The sequence below is a fragment of the Zalophus californianus genome, chromosome 8, assembly GCF_009762305.2.
Source record: "Zalophus californianus isolate mZalCal1 chromosome 8, mZalCal1.pri.v2, whole genome shotgun sequence".
NCBI lineage: Eukaryota > Metazoa > Chordata > Mammalia > Carnivora > Otariidae > Zalophus > Zalophus californianus.
In genome coordinates, this window is record NC_045602.1 from 67,375,206 (window position 1) to 67,396,085 (window position 20,880).

A 20,880-nucleotide genomic window follows, 5' to 3' on the forward strand; every position below is an offset into this window, starting at 1 on the left:
ACAGTATTACCTAAGGTTTTCATCTACAACATGTATTCTAAGGGTCCTAAGTATTTTGAAAGTATTATCATCTGTAGCTTTTTAAAAACAATTTTTCTCAAACGGCAGATTAAACACATTAATTAGAGCAAAGTAAGCTGCCATTTCTTCTCTGAAGAGTAATTAAAGTTGGGATTTGGGAAGCATTTTGATTGAGCTGACTTTTAAGTACCTGACAGTATCTAAATCACTATCAGGGAAAAGACCAGTAGAGAAATCCATGTCCAATCTTTTAATTGAGCATTTCAAATCAAGTGCAGATTAATAAGATAATTTTTCCTTCCTATCAGAATGGCAGTGTTCACAGCCACAAAGAGCGTGGCAATACTTTTGCCAGAAGTACTGAAGAGAAAGGGGAGAAACAGGCTTTGCAGCTAAATATTAGTTATTAGTTAATTAAACCATTACTAAGTACCCACAGTATACCAGGTATCGTGCAAGGAGCTGGAAACCTCAAAGTAATAAAAGCATAGCATATTCTCTCTTGATCTTAGTGTAAGAATCATAGGAAAATCAACCAATTTTAGCCATGTAAGTGCTATAATGGAGGACTGAGTAAAATACAAGACCAAAAAAGAGGAAACTTTGATCTCTTCCTGGGGTAATTCATTAGAAGTCCTCTCTCATTTGCAAAGGAAGTAACACTGCTTTAAAAACAATGGGGAAGGGGCACCTGGCTGACTCAGTAGGGAGCATGAGACTCTTGATCCTGGGATTGTGAGCTGAAGCTCCACGTTGGGTGTGGAGATTACTCAAAAATAAATAAATAGGTAAATAAATGAAAATAAAAAAAACAACAGGGAAGATTAGGAAAAGGTCAGTGTGAGATAGATGAATTTGAGATTACTGAAAATGTATATGGTTATGTCCAATGAGCAGAGGAAAAGGGAAAAAAGCACATGGAAAAGGAGAAGCAGCATAGAGAAGTGGTTAAGAGGACAGTTCCAGAACCAGACTGTTTTGATTTTCATCTCTAATCCATCACTTGTCACTTCCCTTCTCTGAACCTCAATTTCCTAACATGTTAAGGAGGATGATAATAGTATATTCTTGTAGGTTTTTGTGAGGATTAGATAACAGCTGTTAATATTCAATCCATGTTAACTATTGTGACAGTGGTTTGAGTTCAGGGGAAAGGGCAACGTTGAAGATGTGTATTTGGAACTCATGGGCATATTAATGAAGTTAACAGAATGGGCCTGGATGAGCTCACTTGTGACTATACACACTACAGAGAGAAGGCAACTATGGCTAGAACTGTGGGGACCGTCAACATTTTCAGGGGCAGGAAGTAGACAAAGACCTAATACACAGGAGAGGAGAACAGAGAGAACCAGAGAGAATGACTTCAAGTAAAGGCAGGAGAGAAAATTCAAGCTTCACATGTTCAGTGTTTTATGTCCTAAGATCAAGTTATGTACATGTCCAGTGGACTTAGAACTAAAAGATTGCTGTTGACCTGAATAAGAAGTTTCAGAAGAATGATGGTTTGACGACATAGAGCAATGGGTTGAAGAAGAAATAAAGCATTAGAAGATGAGTTGTAGTTTATTTTTTCAAGGGGCTCAGCTGGGAAGGCCAGTCAACTAGCTAAAAATTCAACTTAACTACAATGAATAGGATGTCACACTTTAAAATATGAAATCATGAGAGTAAGAGAATGATAAAATAGTTTCTGAGAAGTACAAGAATAAGGAAAATAATTAAAATCAGTTAAAAAATTGGAACTTAAAATTTGAGTCAGAAAAATAAATTACTACTACTATGCTACAGAAATGATTAAAACACTGATACATGCTCTTAAATTTGGAAAAGTAAGCACTGAGAAAATACTGTTAGATAATTCACATACCTCTTTATTTCTCCTGAAAGGCACCCTTAGTATTTCTTCCTGCTGTTCCAATTGCCTCAGGGTGAGGGGTTTAAATGGTGATCCTGGCAGTGACTGGCAAAATATGTCATTCACAGGGGATGCTCTGAATCTATTCAGTAAGAACAAAGCATTAAAGTTAAGCATATGACACTTTAAAGCATGTGTGCATTTCACGTTTAAAATATTAAATCCACATCCTACCTATATTTAGGATGATTGCACAAGAGTGGTGTCAAAATGACAACTTCATATTCACAAGTTGTAACTTCAGCTACTGAAAGAATTTCATGCTTAGATTCAGGATGACATATGTACATCACTGTACTTGATCTGGGCCGGTTCTGTTTCAAACTACAAGGTGTACCATTTCCCATTCCCACAGGATAGTAGGGTGTCATCTGACCTTCGATATTTTTAGTGGGAATCTTAAAAAAAAAAGAGTATAAGACAGACTTTTCATTAGAAATAGAGGTGGGGTGAGGATGGGAGAAACACTTATTCTTAAAGGAAAAAAACTACATTTTAAACAAAACCAACCTTTATAAAGGTTAACATTTCTGTATTTTCTATAAACTCTTCCTCTAACATTCTTTTGATTCCTAAGCTCTTATTTGAGCTAATGCTTATTTTCAGAGCAGTTTTATATAGCAAAAAAAGGAAATTTTATTTGCTGCTAAAATTAAGATGTTAAGTAAGCATACATTTATATAAAAGGATATTATCTCTTGATTAATATGAATTATTTCTAACAGTTCTTTTTTTTAAGATTTTATTTATTTATTTGAGAGACAGAGAATGAGAGAGAGAGAGCACATGAGAGGAGGGAGGGCCAGAGGGCGAAGCAGACTCCCTGCCAAGTAGGGAGCCTGATGCGGGACTCGATCCAGGGACTCCAGGATCATAACCTGAGCCGAAGGCAGTTGCTTAACCAACTGAGCCACCCAGGCGCCCTATTTCTAACAGTTCTAAAGAAAGAGATTAAGATAAAATACAGAAACTTACTATACTGGACTAGTCAGAATTTTCTAGACTGAATTCTCAGTGAACGGCTGTGTTATACTTTAGATTCTAGAGGTCTGAAGTCTGATTTGTCAAAACGTGGGGCTACATAGTAAAACACTATCTTCTAAAACAGGAATCTTAATATTGTACTCATTCATTAATCTGCTTATTCTTTTTCCCTGTCATTAATATTAAGAGCCATACTTTTCAACATAAACTCCTATATAAATCTATTCAAGGCCAGCAAAGGACAAATGAAGAAATTTTCAATGGGGGAATAAAATAGATCACCTCAGAAGACAAGGATTATTAAGGAGCTAGCTCCCACATTTCATCTACATAAACCAAAGAAAAATCTAAAATAAGGGCTCTAAAAAAATATTGTTAATAATATCTCCAAGCAAGCTCTTTGGAGGCAGGGAGCTCATCTTGTATCACTTTGGTACCCTGTCAGTGCCATGTGTAAAACAGGCAATAAACAAATGTTTCCAGGAAAAAATATTTTGAGGTTTCTTGTATGCTATTTTCATTGCTAGTATCTAGAATTAGAAAATCCTGGGTTCAAAGCCAAGCTTTGAATTTACTGGCTTTCCGACTGTGACCAAATTTCAGTTTTTGTCATTTGTAAAAAGAGAATAATAATATATACTCAGAGGTTGTGGGGGAAATTAAGCATTACCTTTTGTTACATGCCTGGCACAGTATCTGGCTTATAAATTGGGGCTCAGTAAATGTTAGTTTTCTTCCCTTACCCTTTTCTTCCTCTTCCTTTATCATTTCACACTTTGAATTCCATCTTGCTATCCTCCAGAGCCACAGTAAATAAATATTTTATCTCAAAGGTAGTCTGTAAAATTAAAATCTTTTAAAATAGCAATGCTATGTGTGTCTATGCTTAGCTTATCAATTCCCCCCAAAGCCACCCTTTTAAGGCCTCTTGCCATTTCACTTTTCTTCCAATAAAATTATCATTACGATATGAAACCACTTACAGAAATATCCTCTATCAATAGGTTATTTAACTCAATGGGAGTTCTTAGGATTCAGAAAGCATTCCTTGAACTACTGGGGCATTTAAAAATTGTGATTAGGTACCCTAAGGAATCATTCTTTTTAAACAATCTTATTTTTCAGTCATCAATTATGCATTCACATTCAGTACACACTTATGAAGTGCCTATATTATATCTGGCACTCTGCTTTTTGCACTGCCGGGTAAAGAGATAAAAGACAGTCCCTGCTTTGAAGATGCTTGCAGTCTGGGAGCTTGTTATTTACATACGTAGTTTATTTGTTTTACCTAGGGGAGATAGGGACCAAACTAGGGGAAAAAAGCAAAAGCTCTTATTTATAATTGTTTCCAATGTTAAACAGAGGCAACCACTGCTAAGCCCGGAAGTGATAGACTGCCATTACGAAAACTTTCCCAGACACATTTTGCTAAGTTCCTTAATTTTCCTATGATCCTAAAAGTAAATAAAAGTATCACAGTATAACTGTTCTCAGAAAAATCTAACATACTGCAAATTTTCTTTGGCCCAATCCTTTGAGGTATCTGATAGACAGTTAAAGAACACATGACTAAATTCTGTCATTTAAGTAGTATAAATTCATGCCTCACTAATAATAGATGTTAAAAGTGAAAAAAATCAACACTTGTCACTTGCCTCTTTTGATTTTTCGTTTTCATCTGCCTCTTGATCTGTGGAATAATATAAGATATTACCTATGTAAGGTAGGTGTAAAGAATGACCAGTGACTTATATATAAAATACAAATGATTAAGTTTTCAATTTTGTAATTTTAAATTTCTTTCTAAAGAAGATCCAAAACATACATATAATTTTTATCTTACTACTTTTAGTCAGTTGCCTTGAAATGGTTTTGTTTGAAAGGACAAATTTAATCCTTACATCTTTACCTATGAAATACTTTATTTGAGGCATAAAACTGGCCACAACAATTTTCTTTTGAAGTATTTTTATATCAGTGAGAATTTTAATCTTAAATTAGTTGACTGTGAATAACATAGATTAACAAAAATATTTCACAATTTTAGGGACACATCTACATTTCTATTTCCATGTATAACAACTATGCTTACAGCAAGCAAAAGACTAACATTAACACTATATAAATATAACACTAACATGTGTTATCTTACCAGATTTTAAAAAATTTATTAATATGTAGACAAAAAGCATAATGTTTGTTGATGTAGAAAATAATGAAAAGATCTCTTTGAAAAAGTTTTCTAAGGGATTGTTCAGAAATTTATTTTAGTGTTTTAAAATGCATACAGTCTCCTATAAGATCTTTTAAATTCCAATTCGAACATAAATACTTTCAACGAAATTCCAGCATTACTATCAAATCACTCTGCAGAAACAAACCTTTTTCAGACAGAAGGTTCTTAGCCAACATATTCCCAAGGTAGTACTCGTGAATATTTACTTTCTATATTGGAATAAAATAAAAATATAGTAAGTATTTTGCAAATACCAAGAATACAACTTTGAAATTATCAATCTCATTATTAAAGTTCTCATTTTATAATGTTCCACCCTTCTTATTTTGAAGAAAAACATACCTGACCACTTTCTTTCTCTTCATGGTATTGTCGAATATGTTTTCCGTGACATACTTCATAAGTCCAGTAAGACTCAATCTAAGAAAAATGGATGTATTTAAACATACAAAAGCCACATAACTCCACTGAATTACTTTTTGATATTTTATGTAGTGGAGTAGATTTCCCTCAAGATTTAGAGTAAGCTTTCATTAAATGAAACTTTATTATGCCTCAGAAAAGTAAGAAATTTCTGAAGCCTAGTCACTGTTTTCACTAATTCGCTGTTTGTGAAAATTCGGTGAAAACATGTCTAGACCACACCTGGGATCTGTATTAACCACCTGGCTTAGGGACCATTTTATACGTAGTCTAAAAAATAACAATTAGCATTTCTTAGTAAAACTGTATATAAGGAAACTTTCTTTTGATCTGAAAATCATTCAGAACAATTTGGGAAGTGATATTATTTGAAACTGGTGTTACTGGGTATTTGTTTCATCTACTGCACGGGAATTTAAATGAATAAAATACTATTAAGTGATAGCTTTGATTTACAACTAACTTAAAATTTGATATAACATAATAAAGTAAAAAGAAATGCAGAGTTATTTTCAAGGGTCTATTGGCTACTGGAAATTTATTTTCTACTCATTAAGTGAACATAAAATACGTACTCTGTAGGAACAACTGCTTTGTTTAAATAGTGGCTCCAATAGCTCTCTCGGATTAGGGCCTTTATAATCCTTTTCTTCTTCCTATGAAAGAACTAGGATTTAATACTTACAATTATTCTAGAACTTCACCCAACTCTTCTGCCTGGGTATTAACTCATTGTTCAAATCACAAATGCTTGGAAATAAAAGGGGGGAAAAAGTCAAAACTTTTAAAAAGATCCTATGGTTTGCCACTTCTTTCAAAAGAATTTAAGTATAAAATATGGAGCCATAGAATAATCTTCCATTCTCTCTTCTCTTAAAAAAAGGTTTCTGAGTTACCAGTTTCCTGAACAATTCTTAGGAACCTATTTCAGAAGTTTTAAATACTTGCATCTGAACAAATTCTAACTATGAAAGCCTCAGAATAGTTGAATCTTATAGAAGGTATAGAAAAGTTTTAAGGTACATCCCAGTTTCCTATATATTTTTACATTTCAGACTTGAATGCCATATGCTATGCATATGATTGCACACATGTGTATTTGTGTCTTAAAAAGGTTTAAAACAAAATGAAACAGAGAGCTATCTTTCACAGATTTCAAATCTGAACAAAACCTAAGAAAGCACTCACTGAGTCTGTAGTATTTCCATTTTACAGACTGTGAAAGTATTACATAAATAGCTCAATAATTTATCGAGTGGAAGAACTGAGTTTCAAATGTGTTCAAGGTTCCACAGCTAACTGGAGCCTATATCTCAGCCTCCTGGCTCCTAGGCTGGTGTCCTTTTCATTTTACCATGCTGACTCTCCTGTTTCATCTTGAAAGAAGTCATTGCCTTGAAGGATGGATAAGAGGCAGTTAGGGCATTTCGGGAGGAAGAAACGGGCATGAGCTAAGGTAGGGAAAAAGCACAGGTACCTATAGATTTATTATTAGAAATGCTTTATAAAAAAAGTCACATATAAATTTAAAAATGATATCCTGTTTTAAAACCGCCATTTCTGTTAAAGAAAGCAAACGTGGAATTAGATTTTCATTAAAACTATGACTAATTGGTTGCTAAGTTTTCCAAGTTGAACTGTAAAATCAAAGAATTCAAGAATAATAAAAGTGATTACTACTTTTATGATAAACAAGGTTACTGAGAACCTTGTCATTCAGTTTTATTTTAAAGTATGTGTTTACAATGTTTTAAATACATATTTCTGGTGACAAGGATTACTGATATATTTATAAAAAGTTACCTCATCCCCACTTGTCACAAGGGGCAGAATGCATTTATATTTTTCTTTATGTGTAGTTGTCATGATGACATAATTATCTTCTTTATACAAAACTCCAGTTGTAGGCTAGAAATAGAACAAAAAATATACATTTTTTTTTTTTTTGGTTAAGTTGTATTTCATTGAATAAATTACAGTCTTCGGTCAAAGTAATTCATCATGTCAACAGAGGATTTTTAAACGTATTTCCTAAGGCAGGGGAAAGGATTCTACAGGTTATTTAAGATCAAAATGAGGATGATAAGTTTTATCTTGATGTTATAACAGAAAAAAATGAACACAAATGAAATTTGGAGTATAAAGAAAAAAGTAGTGATACAGCAGACTGAAGTTGAAATAGGGATTAAAAAGTGTTAAGAGGCGGGGCACCTGGGTGGCACAGTGGGTTAAGCGTCTGACTCTTGGTTTCGGCTCAGGGTGGTAAAATCGAGCCCCGCAAAGGGCTCCATGCTCAGCGCAGAGTCAGCTTAGGTTTTTCTTCTTCTCCCTCTGCACCCCTTCTCCCCCCGCAAAGCTCTCTCTCTCAAATAATTAATAAAACTTAAAAAAAAAAAGCAATAAGAGGCAATGAACGTTCATAGATACACCATTACTGAATACTTATTAATTCTATTAACAATTACCACCTATATGTGACAGTCAATAGCATTTTACAAATGTACTCTCAATTCTGTTGGATGGGACACTTGAACATAATAATAGTGCATTATTTTTCATATTTGGATAAATTACTTTTAAAAGAAAAATCCTAGGGGTGCCTAGGTGGTTCAGTCGGTTAAGCCTCTGCCTTTGGCTCAGATCATGGTTGTAGGGTCCTGGGACTGAGCCTCGCGTTGGACTTCCTGCTCAGTGGGGAGCCTGTTTCTCTCTCTCCCTCTCTGTCTACCTCTCTCCCCAGCTTGTGCACACGTGCTCTAATAAATAAATAACATCTTAAAAAAAATAAAAGAAAAAGAAAAATCCATAAGGATCCTCTGTGCTGACTTAACTTTTTTTTTTTAGTATACATCCTAGGTCAGCAAACTCTTTCTTTTAAAGGGCCAGGTAGTAAATATTTGAGGTTTTGTGGGCCATATGATTTCTGTTGCAACTACTCAACCATCCATTGTAGTAAGACATGGCATGGGCAAGAGGAAAATTAACAGGTATGGCTGTGTCTTGAAAAAACTTTATTTACAAAAATAGGTGGTTGGCCAACCCAAAGGTGAAGTTTGCCAATTCCCAGTATGTATCAACAAAATTATCTTTAAATCTTTCACAATATAAAACCAAACAAACTCACAAACCAAAAATGAACCAGTGTAATTCAAATGGACATTTCAATTAATATAACTTGTATTATTTAACTAAAATCTTTGCTGTGATAGCAGATGTGTCACTACTAAGAGGTTTTCATATTCTATGATATGTGTTCTGTGATAATTCAACTTTTTAAAAAAAATATTTATTTATTTGACAGAGAGAGACACAGCGATAGAGGGAACACAAGCAGGGGGAGTGAGAGAAGGAGAAGCAGGCTTCCCGGGGAGCAGGGAACCCAATGCGGGGCTCGATCCCAGGATCTTGGGATCATAACCTGAGCCGAAGGCAGATGCTTAACGACTGAGCCACCCAGGCACCCCATGATAATTCAACTCAACTTCTCTAACATTTTTTAGCTCATCGATCTTCAAGACAAACATTCTAACCATCTTCAGAAAAGGAAATTGAAGCCCAGAGCTTAAATAATTTGTACAAGGTGGGGCGCCTGGGTGGCTCAGTCTGCTAAGGGTCTGCCTTCAGCTCAGGTCATGATTCCAGGGTCCTGGGATCGAGCCCCTCATCGGGCTCCCTGCTCAGCAGGGAGTCTGCTTCTCCCTCTGCCTCTGCTGCTCCCCCTGCTTGTGTTCTCTCTCTCGCTCACTCTTTCTCTTTCAAGTAAGTAAATAAAATCTTTAAAAAAAAATTTGTACAAGGTAACACAGCTAGTAAGTAGCACAGTACAGAGATGAATCCAAGCGGACTGGTTCCATATTCTGTGTGCTCTTAACTGTTTTAACATATTTGCATCAGCGTTTGTTAACATTTTTTTAGATTACTATATAGGCTCCTGGATTATGACGAAGGATCCTTATTTAAAAGACCACTGTAAGTGAAGAGGGGAACCGAAGAGATTTGAAAGTGAGAGTTACAAAATCAAATTTATGAAAAAGGGATCCTTAGAAACATTTATTCAGTTGTACCAACAAATTGGTATAAGACATAACATTTACAAAGCCTTTCGACGTTTTTCAGATATATGCAGAATGTGTGCAGAGTTGTTCAAAGCATGACTCACATTTGCTTAGCAATGGCTGGCCTGAAGTCTTGCCAAATCATTCCTGTACGGTAGTGAAGGCAACCAGTAACATATGACTTAAGAGTATTTACCTCTATTTGTGAAGTACCTGCTACTCTAATGTTCAGAATTGAATTCCAGAGCAATATTGACTTATTTACTAAAACATTCACAATGCCAACAATGGAAAAAGAACTGCTTGCTTGGAACCACAGCAAAGAAAGGAAGACAATCCTTTCTTTGTAATAAAAATCACTGTTGGGGCTTTATGTTTATATAAGAAAGTCATTCCTCCTGGAAAAGGACTTTGGCTACCTCCATTTTGACCTCAAACTTTCTAGTTGGGTTCCTCCTTCCAGCTTGTCTCTCGGCTCAGACTGGAAGATCCAAGGGGCAAAGCATCCCCTGAGGGAAACCAAAACTACTCCCTCAAGTAATTTTTAAAGGACTGCCTGAACCAGCAAGACGCCTCCCCATGACTGACTCCATGACAAGGTTCGATTTGACCTTCAGTGCCTCCCTGAACATACCCACGCCACCTTTGCCCATATTTTTCATACATAAATCTGGAAGTATTTTCAGCACTTTGGAGACAGTTTTTGAGGTGCCAGTCTGCTGTGTTCTGGGTCTCACTGAAATTCAGGCCAGTCTGCTGGCCTCACGGAAATTAAAACCTTTCTCGTGTCACCACCATTCATTTCTGAGTTTGGATTTTGTCAGCTGTGAGTGGCTGAACCTCGTCTATTTGGAATCCCCAGACCTAGGTGCTTTTGCACCCCTGTGCCCTGACTATACTCTGTCTACTGTTTTTAGGTCTAGGTAAGGGGTAACAAGAAATAAAAGCTATCACTTGTTTGAAGATGCAAAGATTTGTCTTTCATTAGTTTTGGAAGGGTTGCTTTCCTCTTCAATAAAACAGATCAAGTAGCAATTCCTCTATCTGAAAACTGCTGGAATAGTGGGTCACTTATTGGGAACACAAACTAAAAATTTTAACAAACTTTATCCTCTTTTTCATAACAGAAATTACTGGGAAAAAGTTAACCTTTTCTGATTTTCTAAGTTAAAAAACTTTTTTGATCTGGTACTAAAAATGTTTCCTTTTGATTTAGTAAAACAGTTCTTTAGGAAAATGAAATAGAATAAATTCTGAATATACAGAATTGCAGATAGTGTAAAAAAGTTCCATGTAATACCTTAATGTATTTTCAGTGTAAGAGGTGCTATTAGTGATTTGATTAAAGTCAGATATTAATAAAATGAAACTAATCCATGGGGGTATGGTACTTTAAGGTTAAGCAACTTAAAAAATATGTTGGCAGGGGAGAAATTCCTAATGTTTGACAAGAGTCTGGAAGAATTAAGATAGAGGATGAGAGACAAAAGAGAGAAGCTGTAAAATAAACTCAGTGGTACAACTTCCCATCATATATAAACATGCTTAGAAAAAAACCAAACAAACATGCTTGGAACTATGGAGTTGGTTACCATTCTTCCCAAGCACAGTGTTTGGGGTACGTTTTTGTTTTGTTTTATTTTGTTTTTAAAGTAGGCTCAGAGCCCAACGCAGGGCCTGAACTCATGACCCTGAGATCAAGACCTGAGCTGAGATCGAGTCGGAGGCTTAATTGACTGAGCCACCCAGGTACCCCTACGGGAAGTTTTTGAGTGGGAACACATTTCCAAGAGAAGTAAAGAGAAAATAGGACTTATTCTGTGGTTTTACTTTGGTGAAATCTGTGAACTCTGTGAAGTAATGAATAGTTGAACAGTTTAATGACAGAGAGATGGTATTTCAGAAGAAAAATATATACACACAAAAAAATTGAATGCTAAAAACCAGTAAACAAACACTATCACAGTCATTAATTAGTTAACATAAACATTAAAAAATATATACCGTTTTGGTGCGTAATAACTTTTCTAAGTAAATTTGAAAGCAAGATTATAAAGATTATATATTGTTTTGATATATCTGAATGGGGAGATGGTTTAAAGCACAGAAGAATTTTAAAGCTAAAAAAAATTCACATCTTCCAATCTAGTCTCTCCCAATTTCAGATAGCAGAGAGATAAAGGCCCTTATCCCAGTTCATACAGCTGCTTAGTTATATTTGTCCCACCAACTGGCCCATAAAAGAAAATGACAGTGCGAGGTGAGGAGGGCTGTAGTGTCAATTACATAAAGTAGGGAGGGGAAGGCTGAAGATTAAGAAGTACTAAAACAAAACCAAAAGGCCAATGATAAAGACTCCTACAGTTTATTTTTGCATTAGGGCCACAGACCTTTTGCCAAATCACAGAAAAAGGTCTCTAGATTTTCCTCAAAATAACTTAAAAAAAATTTTTTTTAAAGATTTTATTTATTTATTTGTCAGAGAGAAAGGAGGGGGGCATAAGCAGGGACCTCGATGTGGATGAGGAACTCAATCCCAGGCCCTGGGATCATGACCTGAGCTGAAGGAGGACACTTAACTGACTGAGCCACCCTAGCATCCCTCAAAACAACTTAAAAAAAAAAAAAAAAGAAAAAAAACTTCAGAAAAACTTCAGATGTGCCCATCTTAGATTATGTTATATTGCCAAAGAGAATTAAAAATTAAAATTCAAAATAAAATTGAGAGATATGTGAAAGGTTGGTAGGGGATACATTTAAGACAGATCTTCCATAACCTTTTTTTAGCCAGCAAACACCAGTGCCAGAAAGAAAACAGAATAACAATCTGGTAGTAACCTCTAGAAAGGCCAGTTTTAGTTATCCACTTGTAAGTCAGGAAGTTTTCAGGGCTGCATATCAGCATGTAATTTTTAAATTAACCCCCCCCCCCAAAAAAAAACAACAGGGCGCCTGGGTGGCTCAGTCAGTTAAGTGTCTGACTTCAGCTCAGGTCAAGATCTTGGGGTCCTGGACTAGAGCCCCAAGTTGGGCTTCCTGCTCAGCTGGGAGTCTGCTTGTCCCTCTGCCTCTCTGTCTGCCCCTCCCCCTGCTTGTGCTCTCTCTGCCTCTTTCTCAAATAAAATCTCAAAAAAAAAAAAAAAAACCCTGACAGGTGCAAGAGTAAAATACTTTAATGACAACAATCTGTAACACTTCTCATGTTTATTCTGTGTGGTCTTTTGAAACGATAACAGAGGTTGGACTAAATTATTCTCACTTCAGGACTGCTAAAGTTATATCTCACTTATAACAAACTTTTATATAAGTATTTTATTTTTTTAAAAGATTTATTTATTTGAGAGAGAGAGAGAGAGAGAGCACAAGCAGTGAGGAAGGGCAGAGGGAGAGGGAGAAGCAGACTGCCCACTAAGCAGGGAGCCCGACTTGGGACTTGATCCCAGGATCCTGGGATCATGACCCCAGCCGAAGAAGATGCTTAACCGACTGAGCCACCCAGGTGCCCTCTAAGTATTTTAATATAACAATATTTCATGGTATTAATACAAAGATAAACCTGGCTTCTCAGAGAAATATTTACTTAGATAATGTTGAGTACCACTGAACTACCAGAATAGGAGAACTGAAGAGGAGTAGAGAAATAAACAAGTGTGAAATATTTGCAAAAACTAACATTTGTAAATAGAAAGCTGTTGTGGTAACCATAACATCTGTTGTCCTGGTAAATCTTGCTTTGACATCATGCTATCACTTATTCTTGTTTCAATGAAGTAGTAATAGAACAATACGGTAATAGAACAAAAGTCATCCCAAATGGAATGACTACAGGTAACTGGAATAAGAATTTTGAAAAAGCTTTTGTATTTTCCAAGACTTCAGTTTGAAATAAATAAATAAATTAACTACTACACGGTAAGCATCTTAAGTACACAGTTTTTTATTGGCCTACAATGGTAGGAAGACTTTTCAGCAGAGTACTTCCTGAAGACAGAAGGATCGCAAATTTTCATTAATGTGAAGTTATAGAAATGTTCATCACTCTAGGAAAACTGATCACAGAATCTCATGTTCTGGGGTTTTAAATAACAGTCGTAATACATCAGCACCCTAAAGGTTATTCTGAACAGAATGTCATTAATATCTCAAAGGCCAAATAGCCCTCTCGGAAACAATTCTGAAGGAGAAAGAGCTGTGAGTATGTACAAAGACACGTGTGTGTATACAAGACAGAAATGACTAGTATGCGAGAGGGAACTCCTAGCTGCAATACAACCGGTTGTGTGGGTAGGGTGGTAATACTGAAGGAGAGAAGGCGGCTGGTGGAGGAAGAACTGCAGCTGACTCTAAAGAGAAGATAAATACCTGTGCCTGACGTGATTCTAAGAAAGCTTCTTCCACGGGGTGGGAGTGTTGGTAAGCAATGTCTAACGAGACAGATTTTAAAAGGCGGAGAGCAGGTTACCGCTGGATCTAACGTGTTCGCTAAACACTTGCTGTATGAATGAATGAGTGCGAGGTAAATGAACCTTTGCATTAAGAAAAGGAGGCATTCGCCTGCCGAGGTGGTTCTGGAAGAGAAAAGCGCAGGTACCGAGGGAAGGGGCCAAACCCTAGTGCTAGGAGGGAGAGAGATGGCTACAGGATTCGCGAGGGCACTGACCAGAGAGAACTCGGTGCCGGGCCAGTTGACTCGGAAAGGGATGTCATCGCTGAGCTGGGGGAGCGCTCGGCCGCCGCCGGACGCCTCTAGGAGGCCGCAGAGGACCAATAACACCGGCCCGCCTGGGACCAGACTACGCGCGCCGCCTCCTCCTTCCTCCATCCTCCGCTGCCGATTTCTCCAGCCACCGCCACAACCTCCTCTGCCCATAGAGGAGAGGAGGGGGAGGAGGAGGAGGAGGCGGCGGGACTACTAAGCACCCAAGTAGCCCGGGGCCCAACCGCCGCCACGTCTCCTTCCGGAGAGCGGGGCAACGCCACCTCCGCCCCCTTGGGACTCCCGCCACTGTTTCCGGGGCAGGCGGCATATCAACATCCGGGGCCGCCAAGCCGTCCGCCTACGGAAGCCGGGACGCCGGTTGGGGGTCTCGCGGTGCGGGGAGTGGAGAAATCGATCGTCGCGGCCTTCCGGGAGCTGACTCCGAAGACCTGGCCTCAGACCAGGCCTTTCCGCGCAGAAGTGACGGCGCCGAGAACCGGTGAGTACGGGAGGCGGCGGCCGCTCGCTCCTACCACCCGCGCTGCTCTCCAGCGGGTGGGCGGTGGCTTGGCCCGTAATGGAGCGGGAAGAAGAGCGTGAACTCGGCGGGTGTAGTCATTAGATGCCAAAATTCGAGGTGGCGATAAGTGAGAAGTGGCGGTGTTTCTGACTTAGCTACCCTCCAGCTGCTTTTCTTTCTCCTTTTCTCCGCACGTAGCATCTGTACACTTCATTTTTCCCGCTTGAAGCTTCTCTCCGCCTCTTCTCCTGTGGGTTGTGGTCATCTCAGTTCCTTGCAGCTACTGACTAACGCAGGGCGGTTTGCTCATTCTCTGCAACGCTAGCTTAGGGGATACCCGAGCTGAGGAATCCAATCGTACCCCAGGGTAAGAATGCTGTGATTCTCCGAGGTTGGTATGGACCGAGACTCCTCTTGGAGAGGGCAGCCCCTGCGTTTCCACTCGGGCGGCTTCTCCATCCCAGAGTTGACATTATCGGGTTGTTCTATCAGAGAAGGTGGTATGTGAGGTTCGGGGCCAGGCGACTGTGAGGTTATGAATTCACCTGAGGTTAAGACACGTCTGACTGCGTTCAAAATAAGACAAAAAGTTTTAAATTCCCCTGTCTCTTAAAAATGCCATTGTTTTCATTTCCAGTATAATGGATTATACAGTGGTAGTCATAGAGCATCTAGAATTGTCTTTCTGGATGTGGGTAAAGCTGGGCTCTCCCCTAACTCCTCGAATTTGAACCAAATCAAAAAGCAGGAAGGGCAGGCTTATTTTTCATCTTAAAAGTTTTTCTTTCTTTCTTTCTTTCTTTCTTTCTCTCTCTCTCTCTCTCTCTTTCTCTCTCTCTTTCTCTCTCTCTCTCTCTTTCTCTCTCTCTTTCTCTCTCTCTTTCTCTCTCTCTTTCTTTCTCTCTTTCTTTCATATAAGGAATCCACAGTTTCAAAGAAAATTACTTTGGTCCAGCATTGAGATGTTGTTTACTAATTTGTTTAGTACTTTTTAGTGCTTAATATGTGCCAGACCAGTGGGTTTGGTAAAATGGCAAATAAATGTGTCTCTGCCCTCTGTCCCTCTTGGTCTAGCAAGGGAGATTACACAAATAATTGCAACCTATTGTGGTAATAAAATAGTGGTTAACATTTACTTTGCATTTATTGTGTGCTAGACACTAGTCTAAATACTTTATATATTTGTGAAGCAGGTACTGTATATTACAGAGTAGAGGGATGTAAAAGTGGAGGTATAAAAAAGAAGTGAGGAACTCTAGGGTTCAACAGGAAAGGCTTTCCAAGAGAGGTGACATTAGAACTGGGGTTTTAAGGATTCATAGAAGTTCAGGCAGATGGAGAAGTGCATTTGAAGCATAGTTCTTCTTGATGATCCATTAGGACTTTTTGGTATAGTCAGAGGACAGGACAGGATGGAATCATCAGCAGGAGATTGGTACGATGGAAGGACAGAGGCAGTCAGTTCAGGGAAGGTTGCATTCTGCAGAAGTGTTTGAGCTCTATCCAATAGGTCAGAGTTATTGCAGACTTTTTGCATTGGAATCATCGGACGTGACCCCTGTTTCTCAAGTATACAAAGATTAATTCCAAATGGATTAAAGATTTAACTGAATCACACACAAAAAAGAAAAAAATACAAGAAAATTTATTTAGGAGTATAATTAATCTTTGTGAGTAATATGGGAGATCCTTGTATCATCAAAGAAAAAAACATATTTGAGTAAATAAAAATGAAAAATACTTGTAAGGCGCTGGTTTAGTCTCTGGGGCTATAACAATGGAATCTGGCTCAGTAGAGCTTATGTTCAAATAAGGGGGGGTTACTTAAATAACAAATAAATAAGATACTTTCTGGTACTGGCAAATGCTGCTTAGAAACTCGGGTTATATGAAAGAGAATACCTCTGGGATGTGCTGCTTAGGTAGGTGATCAGAGTAGACTTCTGTGAGGAAGTCACACTTGAGTGGTGACTTGAAATGATGAGGAAGAAGTCACACCAAAATTCCAGGCAGAGGTCCTGAGGCAGGGATGAGTGGTGTGTTGGACAGACAGAAGGAAGGCCCGTGTGGCTAGAGTGTAAGAGATGATGTTCGAGAGGCAGGAAGTGGATGACACAGGAGGGTGATAGGAAGGAGAGTGATAGGGCCTGATGCACATTCGTGAAGATCATTATGGCTATTGTGTGGAAAATTGATTATAGGGCATGTTATGGGCTGAATTGTGTTCCCCTAAAGGATATGTTGAAGTCCTAACCCCTGGAACCTCGTGAGTATGAATTTGTTTGGAAATAGGGTCTTTGCAGATGTAATCAAGTTAAGATGAAGTCATGTTGAATTAGGGTGGGTCCTAATCTGCTGACTCGTGTCTTTATAAAAAAGAGGGAAATTTGAACACAGACAAGACATACAGAGAGGCTACTATGTGAAGATGGAAGGAGAGATTGGAGTATGCATCTGCAAGCTAGGGAACACTGAAGATTGCCAGCAACCACCGCAAGTTAGGAAGTAAGGATCCTCCCCTAGGGATTTCAGAGAGATCATTGCCCTGCTGACACCTTGATTTCAGACTTAAACCCTAGAACTGTGAAACAATACGTTTCTGTTGTTTTAAGCTACCTGGTTTGTAGTAATTTGTTTTGGCAGCCATAGGAAACTAATATAGGAGGCAAGGGTGGCAACAGGGAAACCAGTTAGGAAGCTGGTAACAATGGAGAATGGAGAGAAGTGGCCTGATTTGGAATACATTTTTCAGTAGAGCATCTTGAACTTGCTGGTGGATTAGATGTGGCAAAGATGAATTAATGATGATATCTAGATATTTTTTATGAGGAACTGGTGGTGCAGTTTATAGAAAGAGGGAAGAACAGAATGTGGACTGTTGGGAACCATGTGTTTTTGTTTCACTTTTTATTTTGAAATAATTTCAGATTTACATAAAAGTTGTAAGACTTGAACCCAGATTCCTCAGTTGTTAACATTTTACCGAGTATGTGTTTTGATTACAATAATAATAATTTATGCATCAAGAGTTCTGTTTTGGACATGTTAAGTTATAGAGACTGACATCCGAGTGGAGCTAACAAGTTGGCTAAATAAGTCTGAAGCTCAGTGGGGAGGTCAGGACTGGAGTTATAAATAAATATCATTGTTATCAGCATTAATAAACACTGCTAAATATAGAGATTATGTTAAAGGTTACCATGGAGGTTAAAGCCTTGGTTCTGGCTGAGATCATCTCTGGAAAACAAATGAGGATAACAAAGGGAAGAAAAGGGTCATTGCAACATTAAATACTGAACAGCATTGAAGAGATAACAAAGTGGCCTGGAAGGTGTGCCCATTAAAGCAGAAAGAAAATCAGGGAGCTGAGATAAAAAGAAAGTCAAGAGAAACAAGTGTTTTAAGGAGGGAGTAACCAACTAGCTGAGTGAAATAAATGCTGCTGAGGAGTTACGTAAGTTGAGGATAAGTTAGTAACCCCTGGATTTGGCATTGTGGAGGACGAGTAAAAGGAAAAAAGGCTGGATTGGATTGGATTGAAGTGGAGGGCTTGCTAAGTTACACATTAAATTGAAAACAATGTGCTTTTGCATTTTAGCAGAGTATAGACCAGAGTTTCTCAGCCTCGGCACTATTGACATTTGGGCCAGATGATCCTATGTTGTGTGGGGCTGTGTTGGGCACTGTATGATGTTTAGTAGTATCCCTGGCATGTGGTCCACTAAATGCTAGTAGAAATCCCTCCCCTGCTCAGTAGTGACAACCAAAAATGTCTGCAGATACTGCCAAATGTCCCCTGGCAAGCAAAACGGCCCATGGTTGAGAACCACTGGTTTAGACTCTTAAATGAAAACCGTCAATATTCATGATAAATTTTTAGGTGATAGCTCACTGATTGAGAAGATATTTAGGGGCTAGAAAGGTCCTTTCTAGCACTCCAAGAAATTGGCAATATAGTGAATACCTACTTTGCTTATAGTACAGATGGTTCTGTTTGTATTGTATCTTTGATGATTCATAAGGCATTTAATCTTACCTTGCACTAATTTCACTATTATGCACATTGGTTATCATCATAGAAGATTTGGATGTAAATATGTAGAAGATTGTTCTGAATCTGTACTAAACACATCATAGCCTAGAAGTTGTTATTTTGAAAAAATAGTCAACACTACTTCATTTAATAGTCTTTTACTTTTTCTCATGTAAACGTGGTACAGTATATGCGAGTTTAAATTTCAGTTATTTTAACTTTCTGATTCATCGATTACGGAAAAATTCCCCTTTATTTGGCAAAGCTACCCTTTTCTGCATATAAGGGAGTTCAGTCTTAATGCAGCAATTTTCCTTAGTTGCAGACCTACAGATCCTGGGGAGGGATCAACAAGGTTGTGCAGTTATTCAACTAACAAATATGGTTTGGAGGCACTGTCCTAAGTACTAAGTGTGCTATAAAAATGATACAGATATAGATCAAGTCCATCAAAATGTTACCACCTAGAAAGGGAGGTAGGACTTGTATGTAACTAATTATATTAAAAGTGAGAGGTATTGTTAGAGAAGTACTGTACAGATAAAGTATTGTGGACATTCAAAGGAGGGGGTGATTACCTCTAGCGAGGGATGAGAGGAAGGAAGGGTAGAAACACTAAAGTAGTCCTGGCATTTGTATTGGACCTTAACAGATGGTAGGATTTGGATTTACAGAGCTGGGAAAGGCCTGTTTTAAGTGGATGAAGAAAACATGAGCCCAAGACTTATTGAGATCAAAAGTAATTTGGTTTGAATACCGGCAGGGAGTTTGGGAATGACAAAGGAGTTTAAAATGTGCCAAGGGTGACATTTCACCCTGGAGGGAAAAGGATGTTTTAATTAATAAATGCTGCTAGTATAATTTGCATCCATTTATAAGTAAACCAACTAGATCCCCTTTTCATAAAATACACAAAAACTAAATTGTAAATGAGTTAAATATATATATCTATATGAAGAGATGAGGAGAATATTTGTATAACTGGAATAGAGATGACATTTTTTAGTAAGATAGGAAATCCAGATACTGTAAAAGGGAAAGATAGACCTGCTTTAATAAATGTGTTAAAATTAGTAATTTCTGTTAAAATTAAAAATGTGTAAACCTTTGGCCTAGTGATTTTACTTTTTGGATTTGCCCTGATACATAAGAATGTAGGTACAAAGATATTCGTTGTGTCATTATCTGTAGTGGTGAAAAAAACTTTTGGCTCTCTGATTTTTCAACAATAAGGCTATGGCTGAATAAATAATTATATACAAACTATGCAACTGAACAGTGAGGTGGTTAGGAGCAGAGGCTTAGGAGTTAGGCCAGTTAGATTCTGATCCCAGCTCTACCATCTAACCACATGTCTGATGTTGGGAATGTTACTTAACCTCTTTCGAGCTCAGTTTTCTTATCCTTCAAATGGAGAAAATAACAAATGGTAAGATGTAAGAACTAATGATGATTCACTTTCTTTATTCTATTCATGTACCAGATGTTGTGTCCAGGCACTCTTTTAAGCACTTAATAGATAACAAACTTATTTAATTGATTTAGCCCTCCTAATAACCAAAAGGTAGGTTTTATTGTTTTCCCCATTTTACTGATGAGGAAACTGAGACACAAGTTAATACAATATTCTAATATAATTCACACACACATAAAGTTAATATATTTATGCCACACTATAAAATATGCCTGAATAAAACTAAAAAATTTTTTTTCAGTTGAAATTTTTATGAGTCACAAATGAGAACCAAACAGTTGGGCTTTAAGTTAAAAGTTACCCAAAATCTCTTTATTGTTTCTCATTTAGACATAGAAAAGGCAAAACCAGTAAAAACAAAGCTTAGCTGAACAGCTGGTATGCACTCTGAGGTTGTGTAGCACTAATTACTCCAGAGGCTGCCTAAGAACATAATTGTCCTTTTCTCTTCATTTCCAGTACTGATTTTTTCCCCTCCAGATCCTCCTTTGAATATAATTTACTCTGCAGTAGT

The 20,880-nt window shown here is 37.7% G+C and overlaps 2 protein-coding genes across 3 annotated transcripts in view; one reads left to right on the forward strand and one right to left on the reverse strand.

Annotated features, from left to right (window-relative positions):
• ERLEC1 (endoplasmic reticulum lectin 1) overlaps nucleotides 1-14,897 on the reverse strand; it is a 29,429-nt gene extending 14,532 nt beyond the window's left edge. The window contains exons 1-8 of one of the 2 annotated variants that reach the window (XM_027623017.2): nucleotides 14,301-14,897; nucleotides 7,389-7,493; nucleotides 6,161-6,241; nucleotides 5,505-5,582; nucleotides 5,308-5,371; nucleotides 4,582-4,616; nucleotides 2,114-2,337; nucleotides 1,892-2,021 (exon numbers count right to left, since the gene is read on the reverse strand). In XM_027623017.2, coding sequence (XP_027478818.1) covers nucleotides 1,892-2,021; nucleotides 2,114-2,337; nucleotides 4,582-4,616; nucleotides 5,308-5,371; nucleotides 5,505-5,582; nucleotides 6,161-6,241; nucleotides 7,389-7,493; nucleotides 14,301-14,510 — 927 coding nt within the window. In that variant the 5' untranslated portion in view covers nucleotides 14,511-14,897. The remainder of the gene's footprint in view (nucleotides 1-1,891; nucleotides 2,022-2,113; nucleotides 2,338-4,581; nucleotides 4,617-5,307; nucleotides 5,372-5,504; nucleotides 5,583-6,160; nucleotides 6,242-7,388; nucleotides 7,494-14,300) is intronic. The other variant, XM_027623019.1, reaches the window with a different exon arrangement.
• The window catches only part of ASB3 (ankyrin repeat and SOCS box containing 3), a 104,355-nt gene continuing 98,187 nt past the window's right edge, over nucleotides 14,713-20,880 (forward strand). The window contains 1 exon segment of the mRNA XM_027623015.2: nucleotides 14,713-14,838. The gene's annotated coding sequence lies outside the window, so the exon portion shown is untranslated.